The following is a 25,422-nucleotide window of genomic DNA, read 5'->3' on the forward strand; positions in this document are numbered from 1 at the left end:
ACAAACAAACATTTAAATTTCTTAAAAGCATAATAGGCGACGTTCTCCTCACTTTCACTGTATTTGAAAACCGTTATGAAATTCTAATAAAAAAAGTGATTAAAATGATAAATTTAACCTTCCCTGGTATTTGATATTTAAGTTTAATGCAAATTATCCATGTATTTATATTGGCAAACTGATTTAATAAAGTCAATATGATGTTCAGCTTTTCAAGTCCCCAACAATAGATTTCATTTTTAGAAATTCTGTAAACAAATTTTTCAAAGAGCTTTTATGTTCAAGTATATTGCATAAATCATTTAACACCATGAAGAAAACGAGTTTGAATTTTAATATTTATATTTTAATAAAATATTGAACTAATTGTTTGTGTGATCAAAAGTATATTTATTCAATCATAATGTATAAAAGAATTATGTGGCACTTTCTATTTGGTTCAAATTGTTTACATCCCAATAGACAGAGAATAGTACACTGCAGCAATACATTACAGTAGGGGGTGGACTGAGCGTCACACAGTTTTAATCATTTGGACAAAAAGGTAGATTTATGTTTTCACAACTTGAATAAAGGAATGATTTCTTTTATGCAGAATGTTTTCATGCCAATTCGTCTATCAAATGCAGATCATAGGGTTTTTAAGTCCACGTTCATGTACTTCAATATTTTATATATTTTTACTGTTTAAGATGTAAATATATTACAGCTTAAGTCAACAAACCTATATAAAACTAATATAATATTTGAATATATATTTCATAAAATGACTGGTTTTAAAATTAAACATTACTAACCAATTAACCTTCTTTAATAATTTAGCCCTTAAATCAAAGTTCTATAAATATATTTTTCAAAGAGGATTAACCGCAGTTAGAAGAAATGAATGGTTAAATTTCTATATGACTAAAATTATCAGCAATGTGCAAGTTTTAAGAAAAGTCATTAAATATTTTTTTTTTAGATTGATTTTCATTACTTTATGCAAATAAAGAGTTGTGGTAGTTGTGGTATAAATGCAAGAAGACCACTATCAAATAAAGAGTTGTGGTATAAATGCAAGAAGACCACTATCCATTCCTCTCAAAGAGGTGGATACAGCACATTTTATGATGGAAAAAATTATTCACTCATAAATAAAGCTTGATAGAAAATCAAAGCATCGTCATTGACATAACATCTTTTATTTGTTCAAGGGAAATAACAGATGCTTAAGGTAAGTTGTTTCCCCCCCCCCCCCATTATCCAGGGTGGCAATCATATGCTAATAGCATGAACAGAACACATGGTTAATTCTCTACTCGAGATATCATATACAGATGTAGGAACTCAAAATGCAATATATATTCTAAATTTCTTCTGAGAGTTGAAGTGTCCTTGTTTTATTTTTGAAAAAAAAAAGGATTGAAAATCTATAAAAAGCTTTTCAGAATTTCTTTGGTACATTTAAATGAAACAGCTCTCTATTAAATCATGTACATGAGGTTACAAAGATGTTGAATTGAAATTTAATGTGACTGTCATACAAGTGAGAGGTTTAGCAAGCTATAAAACCAGGTTAAATCCACCATTTTTTAAATAAGAAAATGCCTGTACCAAGTCGAGAATATGATAGTGGTTATTCATTTACTTGATGTGTTTGAGCTTTTGATAACGCCATTACTGTGCAAGAGCTGTTTAGACAGCCAAGGTTGTCAAAAACTTCCATATATTTGATTACAGACTTTCCATTTTGAATTTTTCTCAGAGTTTGTTATTTTACTATTAACATATAATGATAAGAAATAAGTTTACCCTTTAGGAGTATCTAAGGGAGTTCCTTCATCCATAGAATCACCCGTAAGAGTAGAACTTCCGTCACTCATCTCCATCTCTTCGTCAGCTGCCAAATTATCAGAATCACTTGTCATCTGAAATAAATCGTAACAAAAAAATCAGATATGCGTTGTTTAGATTTTACTTTTCATCAATTCATCTCCCCTAGTTTAAAAGTAATTTACTCCATTCATTTCTCCTAAAGTTAACAAATACCTGTATCAGATTTCCTTTTTTTTCACCCCTTTTTTCATCAAATTACCTCCCTTGTTTCGAGATAATTCGCTTCATATATTTCTTCTAGAGTAAAAAATAACACCCGAAAAACCTAAATAAATAAATTTCCAATATTCAAAAGTTGATGATAATTCAGAGTGATAATTCTAACTCTGCCATAAAAGAAAAGATTGTAATAGTTGCAGATTCCAAGAATCATATCAAATGAGTTAACTACATCCAATTAGATGTTACGTAACAATGTTCCTTCAGTATGCTTCTTATGACAAACCTATCAGTTTTCTTTTGTCATATCATGTCAACATCAGATATTTTATTACAGGCAAAATTATAAAAAAAATAATAATTCAATAAGGCTTATAAGCTGAAGTCTAATGTACAGAGACACCATAACACGATTGTCTTACATAACTCAGCTATTTCTGAAATTCAACCCTTACTTCCTGCGTAGTAAAAAGTTGATATGTGTGTTAATTCAATAAAACCGAACTTCTCCCTAAACTGTTTTTTTCTCTCTTGGCTGATTATACAAAATTTAACTCGTATTTAATCAAAATATTTAAATAACAGCTTCTTGCAGGTAATTGATTTTTTAAATTACATAATGATCCTTGACAAACAAGCTATAGTAGTAAAGCTTTAACACATCTAATGGTAGGTAATAATTCAGCATTCAAACTGTCTCATAGAACTACATGTATTGGTGCTTTTTAAAGATCACAAGTTATTTTAATTTGGGACTATTTCTCAAGTCAAACAAATTCCAGGTTAAATTGATATCAACACATCTTATGGTAGTTAATAATTCAGCTTTCAAACTGTCATATAGAAATAACTACATGTATTGTCGCTTTTTTAAGATCACAAGTTATTTTAATTTGGGTCTTTTTTTCAACAGTCAAACAAATTCCAGGTTAGGGTGATTACAACCTAGGTTGACATGTTATTACAAATGGAATGTGCATTATCTATCAAAAAGCAATTTAAAATCATTGCTGATTTTTATATTGTGGTTTACTGAGGAGGCATTTAAGTCTCATATGTGCTACATAATTTAATATGACACAATAAGGTTTTTTTCACTATCCCTGGTAAGAATTTTTCCTTTAAAATGTAGGCTCTAAATCAAACCTATGTGTACAGCTGGTTTTAAATGAAAAGGATGTATTTGAGATGGGTTATTTGGGGCCATGACATTAATAGTCAAATTCAATGTTAATCTCAAATTAAATAGTCCATTATAGTATTTCTTTGTTTTCTATGGACCTGATTGCCTATTAGTGTGATGTATTACTATTATTATGCAAATAAAATATATACTAGTAACAAATCAACCTAGTTCAAATGCTACTGTATCTTTTAGACCTTGAATAATGATTTTACCATTTGCCGACTCCTCTCGTGTTGGAAAGGGTGATGCCTGGGCAAGTCCGATAGCGCCATTGGATGTGAAAATGTCTCATTATTAGATTTATGTTTTATGTCCCTGAATTTTTTAGGATGTGATGCTGTTGCTTTTTGTTTTGTATACAATTCCTCTAATTGTTTCCGCCGAAGTTCATCAGCTTTCTTTTGGCGTTTTTCTTCTTCTATCTGTTTCTGTACTCGTTCTGCTTTCTTTTTCTGTATGTAATGGCGTATCTCTTCTGCATCATAATGTCGTTGTTTAATCTGGGAATGTTTATCTATTTCTGCAGCTGTGGAAGAAAACAAATTAATACACTGTAATGATTACAAAATAAATATATCAGATATGAAAACTAAATATCAACATTAAAACCAGAAATGTCTACTTAAATTTGAAAACAAGATTGAATACAAATTGTTTCACATTATATGTCCATTATTATTTTTAATGTTTCACAATAAAATCCCAAGGGAGCAGTAGAAATTTAATAATGCCAATCCTTATTAATATTTAAAATGTTGCTAATTTTTGTTTAAAAATAGTGTTCCACAGTAGTTGTAACTAAATAGAAGTGCCTTCATAATATAAGTTCCAAGTGGAAGAAGTGTTTTGAGATATTATTTCCACTGGAACTAATATTACTGTACTTGTACCTTACACAATAAAGGGTTATAGAATATATGTTTCGACAAGAGCAGATATTATGACATAGTTAATACCAAAGTTTCCAGGGGAACTTTTGTTAGGCGGAATAAATATATACTATCATAGTGACATGTTTTAATTCTGACCTAACATAATTTGTGGCAAAGCTTTCCATATAAGAACCCACCTACCCCTAACAAATGGACATCAAATATACCCTACTTAGAAAAATGCATCTCTGTCACAAAGAAAGTATTAAACAACCACATATCTGTATCAAGTATCAGTTAATGTTTAAGAATTAAGACAACCTTCTTCTATTTCAATGTTTTTGTATTGCACTTTCTAAACTTCATTGATTAAAATCCCAAGACAGAAAAAAATGGCAACAAATCCCATTCCTTTTCAAGATACATTTATTTTTAAAAGGGAAACAAAATACAAGACTCTAATCTCTGTATTGCAGGAAATGTAGAGTTAATCCTAGTCCAAGGTTATAAGTATTGAGTAAACATTTTGTCTGGGATAATTCTTCAGACTCTTAAAGTAACATCAATAAGCCTTTAAAAACTTAATTTGAATTGACTCATGCTTCTTGAAGATGGATTGAAACTTTATAAAAGAATCCATTTCTCAGGCAAAATAATACCATTTCTAAAATGCCTATTGCTTAAACTTTGTAAGATTTCTTCATCGAAAAACATTGATAATATTTCTTTTTCATATTTTGTCGAGATCCATATTGTTATGATACAGAAGAATGCAACATCAAGATTTATACAAAATATGAAAAGGAAACAGTAAAATGTCATTCAACTTAAGTATATATTTGTAATTTCTAAAGCCCAAGATACTCTTTTCACATAAAATCTTAAAGACTTAATTTGAATAGTGTATTATTCATAACTTTGCAGCCAATTTTTTGCATCAATGTCATTTGGTAAAATGGCAACAGTTCGTTACTTGAATTAATAGACATTACAGGATCGTAACTAGTATTTTACTGATTGAAGGTAGTCATACATGTACTTAAATTCCTTCAATCTTTACTGGTCAATTGGTCAATATTTAGAACTTTTTCTATGGACCAAAAACAGAATATTCCTGGACTTTTGCCAATGTCCAATGAACCATTGAAATGATTGTTACAAATATGGGCTTTATCAATTAACTTTTCAATTATATTTTCTAAATGAAGTCTCTTACAAGGGTGGTGGCATCGTAACTTGTCCCTTTGGTGACCCTCATTAAGTATGTAGATAATATATATTGACAGAATGTGTCCCAGTATTGTGTTTTCTTGACAAGGGTGGAGGTATCATAACTTGTCCCTTTGGTGACCCTCATTAAGTATGTAGATAATATATATTGACAGAATGTGTCCCAGTATTGTATTTTAGATTGATAGTAATCAAAAACTACTACAGTACAAATTTAATTAAATTCTGATCAATAAAACCTGTGTTTTAAAAATATTTAAATATTATTCTGTTTACACATCTACCATACATAGATTAGCTGATAATAGATAAAAGCTTCGTTCCACAAAAGCTTTTCCACTTTGAAACAAGCTGCTATTGATTATTGTGGGGAGGAATAATTCTCTAAATAGATTAGCACTCGTTGTACCCATTCAATGGTGGATTTTATATGGAGCTTTAATTTGAACACCCCCATCTTTTCCCTCCTCTCAATAAGTCAAACTTTAGGTACTGACAAAACAGCACAATTGTTGATTTTGAGGAGCTGAAAATTGTGTTAATAAAAAATCTTTACAATCAATGGTCACCAACAAAATTAGACAAAAATTTTGTCCAAGAAAAAATGATTATCCCCTGGTTCTATGGATTTCAGAAGAGATTCAAGGTAAACTGGAGTCAGTTAAATGATTTATTGACTGCAGTTTGCTTAAAAAAATTGCAGCAAATATTTCATGCATTGTTAAAGATAATTAAAAGGTATTAAGTGCAGCTCAAAATACAAGCTTCAACAAACTACATAAATTAAACATGCTCCATTTTCATATATAGTCCCAATTGACATGATTTCTGCTGGTGGGGTAATATAAGCCTAATAGTCGATGTTGGCAAATGAATGGATGCAACTCTCTGCGGTTTATGATGAAATTAATCTGACAAGGACCAATAAAGCATGAAATATCGTAATCTTTTCCTTCCCTTTACCTGTTCTGAACAGTCCTTAAAGTGTCGTGATATCATTTTAAATGTGTTTATCCTTGTAATTAAGGTATATTAATAACATGAAACGATGAAAAAAATATCACTTAAAGGAAGTCAACATAGTGGTCTAATGAAGCGTGAAGACCTCAATGTAGAACAGGAAAGAACATTGGAAGATGGAATTTAATTATCAGAGCTCATTGAACACATTGAAACCATATATGTAAATGTCTCTGGGCATTAACATGCAGGTCAATACCTTAATAGCTAACTGTAAACACAATTTTCATCAAATTTTACTGTAAACATTATATTTACTGAATTTTTAGACAACAAGTGTATAAAGGTTGCAACAATTTTTTGCTAAATATAAATTTCCATTTCTCAATCTCAACATATGATGAACTTTTGCATCAATGGGTAACTGTTTGTACACCCATGTTAAGCAACGTGACCTTGACATAGGTTTGGCATGATGCCAGTCAACTTTTAAAAGTTAATTTGGAACACCTCATGATAGTATGGGATAGTTTCCAAAATCATTATCACAGGGTTGAAGCCAAAAGACGCTAATCAATTGCCTGTTAATATTAAATATATTGTAGATTTTCTTGTTTTCTACTTATGAAAATATAACAAGAAACCCACACAAACCCAGACAGAAGTCTACTTTCCTTTCTTATTTCTTTTTAATAGGTTCCAAACTTGTAAAAAAATATTTAAATACTGTGCAGATATTTTTATCCACACGTATCATTTTAAAACATCATATCACTATTTCTAAATGCAATATTTCTGCTATGTCCCAGGGCATGTTGAAGAGACTTTGTTTTTCCCAAATTAAGAACTTATAGACAATTAACTCAAAATAAAACTAACAGAATGAAGCTTAAACCTGAGCAAATTTGTTATTTATAGTTTATTGGCTTATTTGAAAATCTTACCAGCAAATTAAAGGCATGTTAATATAAGCGCAGAGGAATGCAGGGGTATCAAAAGTAGACAATTCCTATAATTATGCACATCAAATCTATAAATCTAAAGAATATAAGGTAATTTAATTGATCAAAGCTCCAAAAGGAAATTTTGCATTCATTTTGAAGTACGATCTTTTAATGAAAACCTCTTTATTTAACTTTAAGTGCAATCTATTAAACAATCTTCTATAATCATCTGCATGTACATGAAAGAAATTGTCACTAAAAAAAAAAGAAGATTTTTATCTTATTCATAGAAAACTGTCTGGTGGTAAGAAACAACAAGATCAAATATCTTTCATATCTTTACCATGCATTAAAAACTTCTGATATGGAATAACTTTACAATTTGGATATGGAATTAAATTATTGACCTTGACCTTTGAGAAAGACTTTCTAATCATACATCAGGCAGTGGGCACAAATAACTCTTAAAATTATCAGTATCATTCAAGGCTTCCAAATACTTTTGAAAAAGTGACTTTTGAATATTTGAATATTATATGACATATGTAAAGTGGCACATTTAGTTGAACTAATTTTTGGACATTGACCTTGAAGATAGACATTTTAACCTTTTTGCTACCAGCCTCTAATGGTTGGCAAAAATAACGCTAAATATTATCAAATTCATTCAAGGCTTTCTAATACTTTTGAAAAACGACTTTTGAATATTTGGATATCACATGGCTGGCACCAAAGATACAAAGCATAATTCATATTATTCAGCCAGCACTTCTTTTAAAATCAAGAATTCATGTAAACTCAATACCCAAAATACATTTGGTTGAAAGGGGAAAGTTGTTACAATGTATCTTATAAAATGCCATTTACCAAAATAAAAGTTAAGGTTTAAGTTTTATTCTGCTAATTTTAAGTTTTATACTACATAAATCAAAGAAATGTAAATTGATATAGGATTTAATATCTGAGTCAACATTATAACGTGACCTTTATGAATCAATCAAAAATATTTGACGATTTGCATGGATTACCAATCAATTTTAAATTTATTTACAAATTTGAAGTTTGTAATTCGTATTTTATTTTCAACCAAAGTTACGTACTTTGTAACATAAGAGAAAATGTAAAATTGAGAAAAATGCTTTTGACAACATTCTTTTTACGATTTCTGAACATTTCATGCCAATTTCCTCACCAAAGATTGTCCTCTATTCTGGAGACGTACAAATGGCTTTATAAAATATGTTTACTGCTATTAAAAATAGCTTGATTTCCTCACATGGTCAACAAACGAAATCAAATTTTGGTAATATCTTATTAAACACAACAAGACGCCAAAAGTCGTACCCTGATCTGACATAATTCCAATGTAATCAGTAAGTCCACATTGAAAGGCCAATTTTTCAAATATATCAAATCAGCATAAAGTAGATAATTAAAAAACTTCAAAAAAAATGTGGGGATATAAGTAATCCTTAAAACATGCCATTTCAAAGCAAGAATTTGTTGGAAAGTCAATTTAACTTAATTTAATATCAAATTGAAGTGTAGTCCAAATATTTATTAACATGATATTGTAAAAATTTCACTGGTTTTTAGGTCTTAGGTTCCCTTCAGTATTTTTCACTTCTAATTTTAGTCATATTAGTTGTAAGGGTAGAAATAAAACTTGGTCATTTTGACTCAGGTTCAATGTACCCATTTATCAAATCCTTTCAACAGGCAACTATTTGAACTTGGAATTATTTTTAATTATGGAATTTGCATTTATATAATTTCTCATGTTTATTTTTTTTTAATAAATTCCTTGTTTATTTGGTATTATAATCTTTTGAGCGGTTAATAACATTTTCCATAAAATGCATTTTGGTTAGATAGCGTTGTGCGCGGCACAGAACATTTCAGTACAGAATAAACATGGCATTTATTGAAAATTTCAATAACAAGAAATCAAGTAAATTCCATAATTGAAAATAATTTCAACTTCAATAGCTTGTTTTTCATAACTTTCTTATTTCTATTAGTTTGCCGAGTTCTACTTCACAGATGATTGTGTGCTTGGTGAGTTCAGTTTGAGTGAAAGAATGAGAATGAATTATTAAAAATTTGTATATAAGTTGAAGAGTGACAAATACAACTTTTCAACTTGCTATAAAATGTATCCTATTTGAACACCAAAAATACCTGAAGGTTTTGGTGCTTTCCGTTTTGTTGCCGATTTTGCTCTTTTTGATGACTCTTCCCGTCTTCTCTCTTCGTCATCTAGAAATTAAAAAGCAAAAATTGAGAAATTTTATTTTTATTACCACATTTTAAGAAGCCTTCTTTAAAACATTCATATCAATAATCATTACTTAGAATTAAAATGTTATAAGCAAAATGTCCTTTTGTTACTTTTCTCAAGTATTAAAATTCTATTTATTAATTTTATTTTATATAAGTGGTTGTACTTTGATGTTTTTTCAAATACTTTTCACGATATTTCTTGCATGAAAACACTGATATTTTGTATGAATGAAGAAGTATGAAAGTAACATTCTGCTTTAAATATATTAAGCTTCAGAAGTTAAAGATATGTGGCAAGTTTGTCAATGAGACAACTATTCGCCAGAATCCATTTGACATGGTCATCGTATAGCCTTCAACAATGAGCAAAACCCATACCATATAGTCAGCTTTAAAACCCTTTGATGAGAAACAATTTAAAAGCAAAAACCAACAATTAATGACATAATTTTAAATAAAAAACAAATATGACAGACAGCAACTAACCTCCTGGTTTAGAACAAACCAATTATAAACAAAAAAAAGAAATGAAAACCAGGAACCAATAACACCCCTGAATACCAGGCTCCTGACTTGGGAAAGACACTAAAACTTTGACGGTTCAAAACATGTTTGTCATCAATATTCATTAAATAAACAGTTACATAAAATAGATTCTGCCAACTTTATAATAGACACTTTACCACATACTAATTTTGTTATTAGATTTATTTGATCAAGGGTTTTTACCACATTTTAAATATTCAATTTCACTGGTAATAACTTTTATGGTTTTAAATGAAACATGTCTTAAATGTACTAAAAATCCATTTATCCTTGACAAGGCATAAATAGAGCTTTACTTCCATGAAAGAAATAAAATTTATGGACAAATTCTTGAAAGAATTTATTTCCAAGAATATAGGAATTTAAAGGGCCACTAAAGAACAGAAAAATACTGAACTTTTTCTGTTAGGTTGATTTCCGCTAGTAACTTTACCAAAAGTTATTTTCAAACCAGTTTTGCGAAAGAGTCTGCTCATTTTGCTTGTAGCTTGTATCGACTGAAAACCAAGAGTTCAGAGGAAATAGTTCTTGCTTGGTAAGTAAGTGGCATTACCCAGTTAGTGAGTGTTTACAGGTAGAATGTCTGGTTTATGTTCCATAAATAAAAAAGGTTTTTTAATCTCCTCTTGACCATTCTTAAGTTATGTTTAATTAGAATTTTCTATAAAAACAACAGGGACCTGGGTGGCCAAGTGGTCTAACTAGCCAGTCAACTATGAGGATGGAAGTGTGAACCCCACTTGTGTGGATGCACTAAATTCAAAATCCTATTTGACTAAGAATAAAGATTGTCGCTTTTCCTATCAAAGGGAGGGAGGTGGTTTTCTCTTGGCACTCTGGCCTCCTCCACCAAATAAAACTGGTCGTCACAAAATAGCCCACAAGCGGTGTTAAAACACCAACAATCAATCAATCAATCATAAACAACTTTAAGCTATCACATTTCTAAGCATCTTTAGACATCCCATACAATTATTCAAAGTGAAGACCTCCGTCAATAAAAAATACAATTTGATAAAATATAAAACATCTAATCTGACTAACCCACATGTAATTCTACAGGTTTATTCCTTCTATATAAGCATAAGACACAAATTTCCCAAACACTACAGACATGTGACTACTTATAGTCAACAAAAAACACCTCATGTTTATCAAAGACTTAAATATGTACTAAAAGATAATATTTGTCATGTTATAATTTTTTTATGGGGAAAACATTTCTACTGATATTCATGTACCATACTTTTCTCCTTCAGAACCATTGAATTGTTAAATCAACAAAAAGGTTTTATAACAATATAAGAGTATTTTAAAAATCGATATAAAAAACTTTAACATGAGGAAAATAAACAGCAGTATTCCTCTAAGTTCCTCCCGTCAATTTAGAATTGGTAATACTCCAATGGATTTTTGGGAATTTAGCCAATGTGGATAAAGTCCCATATTAAATGAATGTCAATCTTATATATAATTAACATTTATCTTTATAAATGACTTCTCCATTCAAACTATCTGGAAGGTACTATTTAGACTAAGTTCTGAATAATTTAATCTACAATTCGGAAAATGTTTCCCCAGAGTTTTAAATGTTTTGAGTATTGAAAATTAATGTGTTTTTTCAATTATCGGTTAATCAAATAGAAATAATGAATGCATACACATGCAGTATAACTTATTAATAATACATAGACATATATAAATAAAGGACAGGAGATATCTCTTAGGTTTTTATAAATTCTGCATGGAAATAGAACCTGTGGAAATGCATCAGACACATGATTATGACTGAAGAGCAGGACAGTTTTTATTCCTACTCCTAAATGCCATGAAGTAGGAAGTATGAAGTAGGAATCTGATGTTCAGTAGTTGTGGTTTGTTAATGTGGTTCAAAAAGTTTCATGTTTTTTTTTATACAGATTAGACCAATGGTTTTCTCATTTAAATTGTTTTACACTTGTTTTTTTGGGGGCTCTTTATTGCTTGCTGTTTAATATGAGCCAAGGCTTCGTGTTGAAGACCGTATTTTAACCTATAATGGTTTATTTTATAAATTGTGATTTGAATGGAGAGTTATCTCATTTGCACTCATATCACATCTTCTTATATCTACTTCAATCAGAGGCTGCTTTAAATAGAGGTATGTTAGTTGTTTCCTCAGATATCTCTATGATAATTCACTCACCCATATTAAGATCACTGAGAACACGTCTTGCTTCAGCCGATAATACTCTGGCTCTTTCTAACTCCATGTCTGTTGCTGTTTTCCTCTCTGGGGGTTCAGGTTCCTCAGCTCCCCCGTATGCCCCATCAGGCATATGTGATCCTCGATCAATGTCACCTGTAACAAGTATTTGAGAGTTTTTAATACTTTTAATTGTAATGAAGTCTGTAAACTTAAGCGTTCAAAAGAGAAATTGTTAAGGAAATTCTAAATATAGTTTTTTTTTCAACAAAAGAAAGGAATGAATCACAGCAAGGGTAGCCAGGGCATAGTATATGACTGTATTGGGTTCTGTCAGGCTATAAAACTGAAGCTAAGGAGCTGTCTTTTTAGATGGGAATCATACATAAATATACAGTAACTGACTGTTTCGGAATGTACAATTGTAAGCATGTTTGGGGAATGTCATTTTCTTTGATCAGTAAAATGTCCTACCTCTATGAAGGGGGCTATATTTAATTATTTGCAAGCTTAATCATTAGTCAAATATATTTCTCTTTCTCATTTACTAATCAAATACTGATATACTGTCAACTGTCTCATCCTGAATATGCATGAAATCTGACACAGAACCTTTAGCAGTTGAAAATTAATTAAATATATAAATCATTAAAGCAGAGAAAAACGAATCATGAAATTGAATTTCCATGGTTTTAATTTTATGGAGAAATCATAAAAATAAATAAAAATTAGCGCAATTTATGTACCATTTTATTTTTTATTTTTTTAAATCAATGATTTGAATGTTCATTTCTGAATACCCAATTCCATACTGGAAGAAGTACAGAGCAAACTAATTTAAACAAAAAGTCAAATCTCTTGTAGAATGTATTGATAGTTTTTTCCTGTCACTGGGTAAAAAGTTCAAATCAGGTAATATATAAAAAAAAATGCCTCATCTCAGTTCACAAATCATGTGAGGAAGCCCCACACAAATCCTATTCACTAAATGCAAAGTAAGCAATTATTGCTGCTATTTTTGACATAAATATGTTTTATATATGAAGACATGGTATTTACCAAACAATACTTTATCATACTATATCAGGCTACCAACAATAAATTCTATGCATAATATTCAATTTAAATATATGAAAGCATTTAATAACTCTTGTTATTAAATACTTCAACACTTAAAGAGATGAGGCCACATTTCTTCAATTCACCTATGATATAAATTTAGATTTTCTTTTATAAAACAGAACACCCCTACTCCCTAATTTTAAATGCATGACAAGCACAATTACATTCAAAGTGATGCAAATGTACGCCTGAACTAACGTCATAATTCAATTATATGTTCTAAAATTTCCAAAAAAGAAATAAAAGAAAGACAAAAATGAATTCAAAGAAACTGACATCTCTGACCTAAAACTGAAATTATATCATTAAAACTTGATAATGACATAATACTATTTAATTTTATCTGATCAGGCATTTAATTTTTATCTGATCTGTCTTGACAAATGATCAAAAACCAGTAAAGAACTTTGTTTACTTCATTGAAATTACGCAAAACTTATAATATTATAATAAAAGGAGATACGGGATAGACGTCAATGAGACAGCGACCTAACGACTCAGAAAAACACAAAAAAAGATTGTTTTGAGTACCAATTAACTACAAGTTTTGCACTAAAAGAAAATGCATTGAAGATTACGTCAAAGTATTTAACTGCCATTTAGTGAGCATTTCTTTATCTGATGTCGGCTTCACTAAATACAGCATAAAAATGTGTATGTATCAATAAAACACCCTTTTGTGCAAACAACTTCAATGGAATAAAATGTGAGGTATCAATAGGACAGCAACACAACAACAACAACCATCAAGACATGTGTATATTCTATAATCTATGATGCATGTTTCATATTCATAAGACTCGTCAGTGATGCTCAAATCAAAATAGTTAGAAAGCCAAAACAAATACAAAGTTGAAGAGCATTGAGGGCCCAAAATATCAAAAAAAATTGTGCCAAATACAGCTCATGTAATGTATGCCTGGTATAAGAAAATCCTTAGTATTTCGAATACAAACAAGATTTTAAGTTTTTTTTAAACCTTTCAAGGGTCCTGGTTGTTTTACATAATTTATACCTGGTTGAGAGGTCTGTGATGTTCTACGAGTTTTCAATGGTCCTAACTCCCTCATTACTAATTCTTGTCCAGCTCTCCATGAAGACGTAGTTATAATGTCTGAAAATATCAAATGTTTTCAATAGTTAATTTCAAGAACTTTCATGCAATAAATAAGTTGGTCATATCAGAACACTTGTTTAACTACTAATCCTTTCCATACTGTAGAACTATGACTTTGACTTTGTTTTTAAAGACATAAATGCTAATTTCCACTCTTTTGATATTATTTATTACACATAAGTAGGTTTATATCTTGGTATTTATAACAGTCATAAAAGTTTATTACTTTTTGCATAATTTCAATCAATTTCATATCCTGTCTATCTTTTTGGATAAAACTGGTCACTAGACACTGACCATGAAATTATTTTTTATTAACTTGGGTAAATGTTGGTTTACACCAAAGGTGTCCACACTCAAGTTAAATCATTTTTGATTAAGGTTTGTAATTATTTGTTAACCCTAAATAGGTTTTACATTAAGGTTAAGTAAATTCCAATTAACATTAAAAGGATAGACGCTAATATTTATATACAATTTTTCTTAAGTTTTTTCTGAGAGAGTTAAATGCATATATATTTTCAATAATTATGTTTAAAAGGTCATTGTACAGAAAAAATTAGTGTTAAAATTTGTCAAATTTATCTAGATTATATATGGGAAAATCATTCTTGATGAACAGTGCTTTGATAAATCACTTAAAGGAAAAAGATGAGAGGGCACTGATTGCTATTTCCTTTGTATTAAACAATGTGTCATTTTGTCTGTCATTCTTATCTATTATCTTTCAATCTCCCCTTCAAAAATGCAATCTGAATAATCATAAAAGCATACACCAAAACACCAAACATTGTAATTAGCTAATTAACAGTCCTAAACCATGCAAATTCAACCAATTACATGACGTTATTTTCATTTTTGGGTACAAACAATAAAAATATACATAGTCTTTAAGAATCTGAAACAGCAAATTATCAAGTACCTTATCACTTTCCAAGAATAATATCTTATTTCAAACAGGAGTACGATGACAAATGAATTCTTTTTCTAAAACCTGCAAATCAATAGCTTTGTTTTTCTGATATCAAAAGAAATGTGAATTACAAATGCCTTCCGATTTGTCTTACCATTTTTCTTCTGTTTATTAGTATCTTTTTTATTAGCCTTAGCTATAACACGAGTCAGTTTTCTTTCCTGGTCTTCTTCTTTCAGTGGCTCTGTAAATAAAACAATGGATTTCATTATAAACATGACAAAAAAGGACAATACTTTTTAGGTTTTCGTTAAATAAAAATCAAAAGGTATACATTTGAAAAGAAATCTGGACTTGATGTATCTGAAAATAACTGAGCTGTATTTCAATACTGATGAAAATTTTGGTGATGTTCCATAATGCTCCATATCAATACCGGTAATAGATTTGACAAGGGTACAATGAGTCCAGAATAAAAGGACTGATATGAGCCAAGTATTGTAGATTAACACAAAATACTTGGATATGTCAGAAGGTTAGTAACAGAGGAGGTAAATAGGACTAACTTGGATGTACTTTTTTGTCATTGATAAATGCTGCTACAGAATAAATTTATCATCAGACATATTCTTAGTCCAAAGAAAAAGAAAATATTTTTATCAGACTCCAAAACCTTTTTTTTCATAAAGTTAGCATCCAGGTGGAAATTTTCAAAAACCTACAATTTTAGCTTAAGAGCTGGTGATAATTAAACATGGAAGAAGAACAAAAAAACTCTCATCAAACTATTTTATTCTTCTTAATAAGTTACAAACCAGGAGTTTTCTGTGCCTTGAGATTTTTCTTTTTCTTGTCCTTTTTCTTTCCATCCTTTAATGGCTTTACTTCCGTGTGTTTATATTTGACTTCTGTTTCACTAAAACCTATAAAATATAAAAGCATTATTTAATCAGAGACGTTACATTGCACATAGCATGTAATGACATTTAATGCATCAATTCATCTATTCTATTATTAAACTACAGTCAACGACTTTTATATAAATCGGTGAAAATTTTGTTATGTAATGCAATTTCAAAAGAAGTCCATTCCCCTGACAAGGTTTCCACTGATTTATGTGTAATGAATTTATGATGACACTTCTGGGAAGATCTACAGTTCAGTAAGTAATCCACATAGCACCAAACACAAAATCCCCTTTAATAGAGGATCACACTTACACAGCTTGAGACTTATAATGCTATAAAGACCTGCATTTTGTTTTATCTTGTCACAGTTTGACCTTTTTTCTTTTTTTTTTACATAAACCCGAGTCAGCAAATTTTAAAATTATCACTATCTAGGATAAATGGAATTCACACAATTGAAATAGTAAAAACTACTTTAAGGCATAGAAAAACTTAGTATTCTACAATTGGATATCTATTGCAACAACAAATGGAAGTTTTTAACGACCTTGACTGGCTATACAGCCCTTGCACGGTCGGTATATCTATTGAGATAGTATTCTAGGGGAATAAAGAGTTACAAGTTATAATTTATTATTGTGTGTCAGTAAAGTTGAATCTTTTCTACTTGTTCTTATTATAGCAGTATGAATTTCAATTGGTAAAGTCTCATTATTAATCGTTGGACACTAATTTTCAGGTATTGCAGGGGTATAGGAGAACCATGAATTTGATAGTATCAGGAAGTACAAATTTACTTGTATTCAGACTTTGAAATAACCTTGAAACAAATACATGTATACACAACAATACAATTTACATCAACCACAAAAAATCGGTAACAATGTATAAAATGAATTCACAGTAACTATTATACATTTACAAGTATTTTATTGAATCATTCCATCAAGAGCATCTTTTGATCAGTAATGGACCTCACCCATCACCTCAGAAACTTAGCAAATTTTGAAAAATAAGATGCAATCAGCATAATGTAATTGTATTGATTGTTGATCATAAACTTTCTATGGTATATTCTAAGTCAGTATATCATATGCATAATCTTATCTTTATATTCTAATTTTGCACTTCCTGTATGGAAAGAAAATCCTTTCCCAGTTCAACAAGGTTGCGATACCATATTTTCTTGATTGAAAACTTGAAATAATTCAATTTTCCCAGTCTATATTTAGTAATTTGCATACCATCAAATACCCGATCAAAACCAATATCTTTCCAGTAGGAATTTGATAACGAAATTTCCATCCTTAAAACATCTTAATAAAATGTTACGTTAGTTTAATTAACAATTGATTAGAACAAACGGATGTCAATAAAACGACTTCTCGTCAGGGTGTAACAATCGTAATTACTTTCTATAAAGGAGATTCAACATTGCATGGCAGTCATTATTACATAATCAGGCAGTGATTTTCTTTGGAACCGTACAATGAAAAAGACATGGAAATATTTCATCTATTTTACTTTGACGGTATAAAAAAAATGACATTAATTCTGTTGATGAAAGAACTCTGTCATTATTGTCGGTATATTGACTGCATGATTAACTATTGCGGTGGCTTTTTCAAGTCCAATGATAAATACGAAATTAAAATGTTCATTGCTGTTTGATGTCAAGTAATTTTTAAGCCTGCATCATTAATATAATTATTACAAATGAATTTAAAAAACCTGTCGTAGCTCTCATTTTTCAATATCATAATGTGCTAGCCAACATAAGACAAATCGTTAACTGATAAAAAAGATCTTATCATTTTTTTAATATTTTTTCATGAAAGTGCTTATGTACTCCATTGTATGGAAAAGGTGTATTAATCTGATTACAATATAGATCCTTATGCCTATCACTCTTTAATTACATGGATCTGATAATTTTCTGTTTTAGTTTCTGTTTAAAAAAAATTAGTATCAACCAATGAATATGCAATATTATATTAGGTAAATGTCAGAAAAATATAAACTTTTTTGTATGAGGCTGAGAAACTAGGGAAGGGCGATGTTCTTATGAGCCCTTTCCCAGTTTTGCGCAGAGTACAAAAAAGTTGATATTTTTCTGATATTGACCTAATAATGTTTTTATATTGCAACTTAAATATATAAATTGATAACTTTTAAAATCATAACACAAATGTCAAACTTATTTTCATCCCTTAATGAACCCCTGATTGTGGGGAAAGTGATCCATGATGCAATTGATATTTATTATACAAAATATAGCTTTGTTACTATATTTAGGAAATAAACATAACAAGTTGCAGTATAAAATGTTTAAAGCTGTTAATCATTACAATAAAAAACCTAGTATCCTATTCAAAACAGTAAAATATTACCTTTGTATGAAGGTGGCGGATGGCCTGCCGCTATTTTTCTTTTTGGGTGTTTGTCTTGTCCTTCTGTATGATAATCATTTGACCTGGTCTGAACCGGGTCATTGTCATTGTGAAGTAGTCGATCAGAGTTCATATCTGTACCTCCCATTGCATAATCTTCACCATATTCTTTGTTTTCTGAAAAATAAAAATTAACAATAATTTTAACTGATGGGTGATTGGTTACTTATCGTCATCATTTTATGCTGGAATACTTCTTATGACACTGCATTGAGGTGTTTGTGTACCAAAAAAATCCCTACTATTCATTAAACACAGCATATAAAATTAGTGACTGAACAACCTGAACCCCACAGCAAACCTAGGGTGAATGATCTGGAAAATAAAAGACTAACAATACGCTGAGGTTCCGGACTTGGGACAGGTGCAAAAATGCAATGCATTATACTCGTGTGATCTGTCAGGTTGTTGTCTCTTTGACAAATCTGACATTTCCATTCCCATTTTTATACTGTATATAATTCATAACGTGGAAGAACAGTAATACATGTAGTTCAATTAATAAATGTTGTTTATTATGCTATTTTTAAAACATTATGGATATCAATCTAAAGGCCTGAGAAGTTGAGAACTCTGAGAAGATTGCATGCAGTTTGTTATACTAATACACAGCTAAATTCAAATACCTAACATGTGGTTTACCTAAAACTTTCTCGAAATATGCTTAAATTACCAAGACTTACTAAGCTAAGGTAGTGTATTTGTACTAAATAACTGGTTGACTAGGTCCCTGATATAGATATCAAATTAAAAAAAAAAATCGTACAATTTATTTAGTAAATAGCATTTCTATTTAACCACTTTAAAAGGTCAAGTATTTGTTCACAAGTCGGTCAGATTAATGTTACCATTCTATTCTTAAATTTCACAGTAAATATCAAAATTACCATCTATGAAATATCAACACAAGTCTTCAAGTTTGTTTACAATAGTACATATTACACCATGGGTCATACAGGCTATATATAACTTTGTCTGACATCATATTCATTTAAGAAATGACCTTTCAAATACATCGTCTGTACTCCAGTCTCCACCAAAAAACTTTTTTAACTACTAGTCCTAAAACCAAGATCCTGACATTTTTCTTAGTGGTCCAAACAAAGTTTTGCAAAAACTAACTAGTTCGAATGAAATTTTACTAGTCTGGTGCATCGGACTAGTGGCTAACTGTGCAGACTGGTATTCTAACCAGACTGCGGAAATTTCAATCTGAATTCATTACAATAAAAGAAGCAGGAAAATTTTTCTTACTAGCAAGTATGATGCTATTTACTTGTACCACTTTAAAACACAAGGCCCATTAAAACAAATATTACAGAAGATTTTGTTGGCATAAACAAAACAGAAAATTTTCACTTCACCAAGAAAACAGTAGCCCAAATGTAAGAACAACTTAAACATGGTTAACATAAAATCTATGTAAAATTTAAGTTACCTAAAACAAAAGTGTTTCTGGCACATACAAAACACACAATTGTACCTTAAGAGTGCATGCACACACAAATTGGACTTGCTAATGATACCAATAAATACAATCAAATATAAACTTACCACTAAACAGACCTAAGAACTTCCAAAAATATACTACTAACAAAACACCCAGTGTGAAAATGAACACGAGAAAATTCCTCTTGTGAATGAATTAGTGTAAATATACAAAATATGACTTTTCTTTTGTGGTAGTATATTGGTGGTGAAAGGCTCTAGATGAAATACAATATTTACACAGGATCAGTAAAACTAATGGACATTATACAAATATTGGCTAATCTTTCCAACAAACCATAAATAAACATATACCCTTAAGGGTCTAAAACGTTTAACACTTTGTCAATAGTGGACTGGACTACACGCTGTTGTACATGTACAGTTCTTTTACATATTTTTTGTGTGAAAATTAGATTATTGCTAACAGCTTAAGAGCAACATGCAGTTTTCATTTATTATAAAGAGCAAATGATTAAAGGTTTTGTTGTGTAACAGGAGTTTAGTTAATATAAAATTGAGAATGGAAATGGGGAATGTGTCAAAGAGACAACAACCCACCAAAGAGTAGAAAACAGCTGAAGGCCACCAATTGGTCTTCAACACAATGAGAAAATAATGATTTGGGAGGCATGCTCCAGTTGGTAGTCATATCAGAACTGATAATTTTCATTATTAATAACCCCTAAAGTTGTTAATTTGCTTTGATATTTTTTACATGGAGAATTGTGGAATTCCTTTTTTCAAAATGCTGTTTTAATAAATGTAATAAATCTTAAATCTTATATTATATCTTTTTTTTGTATGCCACTGAGGTCTGTGAAACCATGACCATGCTAACACAGAATCCTATTAAAAGTCTATAAAAAATTTCAAAATGTTTTCACTTGTTTTGGGGTTTTCCAACTATAAATTTGTCAACCTTCATTGTCCATATAATTACCTTAAAAATCAAAAAATCCTGGAATTTCCAAAAATATTTGATTTCAAGCAATTAATTGAAGTAATAACAGCCCACTGCCTACTGTTGTGCAACACTAGTCATATTGGGTTTAGTGTCAAATGTTTATGCTGCATTCTGGGAGCTTGGCAATTATGATGCCACTTTACGTATATTCAAAGGCTCCTAAACATATCTCTTTTTTTTATATAGTTTTCTTATTTCCTGATAATGTAAATATAAATAATCTAATCATTAATTAGAGTTTCTCTTAATCTTTGTGCTAAATTAAAAATTCTAAAGTTACTATACATTGTACTTGTCAAATTTTTATACATGTGTTTTAAGATTTTTTTCTAATACGTTTTCTTAAAATAGGAAATTGATGTTCCGTAACAATGCTTAACTTTAAGCCTGATCGTATTTATTTAGGGCCATTAAATCTCAAGTTTTTTTTATCAGTGTTGGTAAATAAAGGAAACCTTTTTCTATCTCTCAATCTTTCAAAGGTCAAGATTCTATGTAAAGTTTTCAACTTTAACAGATCAAATATTATGGAAATTAAATAAATGTTAAGCCGAAGGTTATATATGTAACCTTAGAAAATAATAGTGTGGGTGTTTTCAAAGTTTTCACAATTTACGATTTCAGAATTTCCATTTGCCGTAATTACAGAAAATAATCGGTGGGAAAATGAAAGTTTACCAGGAGAGATTTACATAAGTAATAAGTTTACATTTTATAGATATTACCATGTACTATTATTACATTGCAATATCTGCTCGAGGGGTAAAGAGGTTTTCTGTAATAATTATCAGTTAAGACATCTAAAATCAAATTGTTGTTTGCTTTTCTATTATTGTTTGCAACAGTGAAACTAGATAGGCTGCGTTACATAACATTATACTGCCAATTAGTTCTGCAGAAAACAGAAGTTTTCAGTTACATTACCAAAGCACTTCAACAATCACTAACAACAACAGACTGTAATTTGATTTTTACAGTTTAATCAAATTTCTAAATGGATATTTAAACTAATTTTCAAATAGAGAACTTCCATTTCATTAAGATCAAACCCTGTTTTCCATTATAAACTTGATATAGAAATTAAGTCACAATAAATGTTACCTTATCCCCCTATTGATTACTAAATTTTGTCCTCAAACATAACAGGAATCACTCTTCCATAAAAAATGGATCATAGTGACCAAGTTTTTGTATAAAAGTAAAACTGTAGTACTATATATCAAATATACAAGATACATACAAATTTAAGTAGCTTAGATCTATCAGAAAACCTTCTGTTTAAACATTATCGCTCTAATTAATGGCTTGTAGTTCCTTAAATATAGTTTGGAAACACACATGAAAAATGTGTCCAATATAGGTTGACTTGACCAAATTTTTGTATTAACCTTCTTGAACATTATTAGATTTTAACTAATATATAAAATACAGTTTATTATTTATTCATAAAAATATTCCTACCAACACTGATTACCTTATATTCTGTTGGCATTAATGAAGGAGTACCATATAACATCAGAATAGAATCAGTTATAATCAAACCAAGAATTAATTACTAAGTCCAAAAGTTTAATTTCCTGTTTTAACTGAATCTCATGTTCAATTCTCTTTGAAACAACTGTATAATTAAAATTGACTTCCAAACTTGCATTGTGTTTTTAATCCCCATTCTGATTTGCCAATTTTTGCCACTGAGAAAAAATGTGTATGTAATCAATAGTTGGATAAAAAATAAACCAATTGGGTATATGAAAACTTATTGAAAATTCATAATGACTGATTATTGGTGTTTTAACCCCACTTTTAGGCACCACTTTTGATGGGTGGAGGTAGCTAGAGTCCCAGAAAAAAACCCACACCAAACTTCGATAGTAAAACTAACAATCTTAGTAAATTAAGAATGGCTTAGAGGACACATGCACGAGCAGGGTTTGATCTCACAACCTCAGTGTTGACTGGCTAGTGATTACAGCAGTAACTACTTAGACCACTTGGTCACTGAGGCTCTACATTAATGATAACCAGTAACATACTTACTCACTTTATAACCAACCAAGACACAATAACAAATCAAATATTACAAAAAAATATTTAAGTGTCAAGTTGCTAAGAAAACTGTTTGAAACCCATAACAGTACACCAAAACAGTTTTTATAGGTGAATCAACCAAACAAATAAAGGCAACAGTAGTATACCGCTGTTCAAAACTCATAAATCCATGAACAAAAAACAAAATCGGGGTAACAAACCAAAACCGAGCGAAACGCATTAAATATAAGAGAACAACGACACAACACCGAAACGCAACACACACAGAAACAGACCAATCATCAGACAAAAACACCACGAGAATAACAAATATAACATGAAAACCAAATACATGAATTTGGGATAGACAAGTACCGTGCCACTTCTTATCTCAATATCTCAAAAATAAGAGAAAACACAAACGACTCAACGTTAAAATGCAACACACAGAGAAACGAACAATATTATAACAATGACCATCTTCCTGACTTGGTACAGGACACTTTTAAAGGGGAATAAAAGTGGTGGGTTGAACCTGGTTTTATCACTAGGGGTAAGACAGCTTCTCGATAATTATGACATTTAAAAAAATTACTTCATCAAATTTACACAATCTTTCATTTAACTAAAATCCTCTACTAATGTGGCCTATTTATAAATATGGGTATACAGTGAATTATGCTAGTTTCAAAACTTTGTAAGATATCAGGTATAAAAAGACGAAAAATAATTATCTTTATGATTTATGGGTTGAAATATATTTAGGTATACTGTAAAATGTAGAATGCATCTGTTAAACAGGGCATGTTAAATACCAAGGCTTGCTTTTGAATGTGTTCAGCCTTTCAAACATCTTAGCCTTAGTTTTGTACAATTGGCAATGGATGTTGGCTAATGAACATTGTTCGGGATAGGAGATGTTCGCCTAATATTTCATTGCTGTGTGATATATTGCTGTTTCTTTGACTGGTATCACATAACAATGAGGATTTTTTTTTAAATAGATGTTAACTTTTTTTTTAAAATGCAAGAAGTAATTATTGAGTAATAAAATGTACAGAAAAGAAAATGAACCTCTTTTATTTAAAAAATCAAGCAACTATTTTTCTTAGCTTTTCCAGTTTATATATAATCAAGTGCAGTCTAGTCTCAAATCATGCCATATCTTTCCATATGCCAAACAACAATAAAAAAAGTTTTTACTGGGGTGCAATTTGTATAATAGCCCTCTTCAAAGCGGGTGTTGTTGTCTGTCATTCTATAAATAAATAGGCGTAGGTACATTTGTAGCAGTAAATTGTTAAATATATGAAACTGACTATTTAATCATTGTTAACTTTTTATCAAATTGATATCAAAATTCAGACACTGACTCCTACCTCAGGATTAAACTTCCAGTGGGTCTGATGAAAGTTAACAAAGATTTGAAAAAGAAAATTATCATGCATTATGCATGTAAATAATAAATAAAACAGATTGACTTTGTATTTTGTTTGAAGGTGCAGAATATATAAAGTCTTTTATTGAGTACATTAAACATTTAATGTGTTGACAAAATGTCATCTTTTTCTTAATACACAAATTTAAGCAACAATAAATTTTCAATATGGAATAAATTAACATCATTTTCTTATTGAAGAATTTCAGTGCAGTGAGTGACAATGCAATATAGAGTTACTATAGATTGTTCAAAGTTTCACTAGAATCCATTAAATGGTTTATAGAGTTGCAGGCAAAACACATTACTATACATTCAATGCTTCACTTAAAGTAAAGTAGGATATACTAAGTGTCATTTTGGTCTTTTGTGGATAGGTGTCTAATAGGCAATCATACCACATCTTCTTTTTTATAGTAATAAAATGGAAAGAAAAATTGGCAATATTCAAGCAACAATCACTAGTGATGACAGAGAGACAGATTAAAAATGACACTTCTGAGAATGAGAAAAAGTTTTAAAAAAACAGGCTGCTTAATTTTCCACTAATGAAATATCACAAATGTCTTTACCAATAGTTGAACAACCATTGCTGGTACAAGAATATGAAAAGACTTTTTTTTAATTTCAACATTCATGGAAGGTCAAATATTCTATGGTGAGCTTTAATAGAAACAAAACTGATTCATTTAGTCTTTTTCACAGCTGACATATTCTATAGACCACTTGTGGCTAAATATATTGCTCA

General features: G+C 30.0%; 1 protein-coding gene across 3 annotated transcripts in view; it reads right to left on the minus strand.

Annotated features, from left to right (window-relative positions):
- LOC134708469 (centrosome-associated protein 350-like) overlaps positions 1 to 25,422 on the minus strand; it is a 108,463-nt gene that overhangs the window by 40,012 nt on the left and 43,029 nt on the right. For 2 of the 3 annotated variants that reach the window (XM_063569022.1, XM_063569023.1), the window contains exons 7-14: positions 18,694 to 18,870; positions 16,211 to 16,318; positions 15,550 to 15,639; positions 14,381 to 14,479; positions 12,244 to 12,399; positions 9,411 to 9,488; positions 3,436 to 3,749; positions 1,795 to 1,910 (exon numbers count right to left, since the gene is read on the minus strand). In XM_063569022.1, coding sequence (XP_063425092.1) covers positions 1,795 to 1,910; positions 3,436 to 3,749; positions 9,411 to 9,488; positions 12,244 to 12,399; positions 14,381 to 14,479; positions 15,550 to 15,639; positions 16,211 to 16,318; positions 18,694 to 18,870 — 1,138 coding nt within the window. Of the gene's footprint in view, positions 1 to 1,794; positions 1,911 to 3,435; positions 3,750 to 9,410; positions 9,489 to 12,243; positions 12,400 to 14,380; positions 14,480 to 15,549; positions 15,640 to 16,210; positions 16,319 to 18,693; positions 18,871 to 20,307; positions 20,460 to 25,422 lie in introns of those variants that run through there. The other variant, XM_063569024.1, reaches the window with a different exon arrangement.

Source organism: Mytilus trossulus, chromosome 2 (assembly GCF_036588685.1).
Source record: "Mytilus trossulus isolate FHL-02 chromosome 2, PNRI_Mtr1.1.1.hap1, whole genome shotgun sequence".
Lineage (NCBI taxonomy): Eukaryota > Metazoa > Mollusca > Bivalvia > Mytilida > Mytilidae > Mytilus > Mytilus trossulus.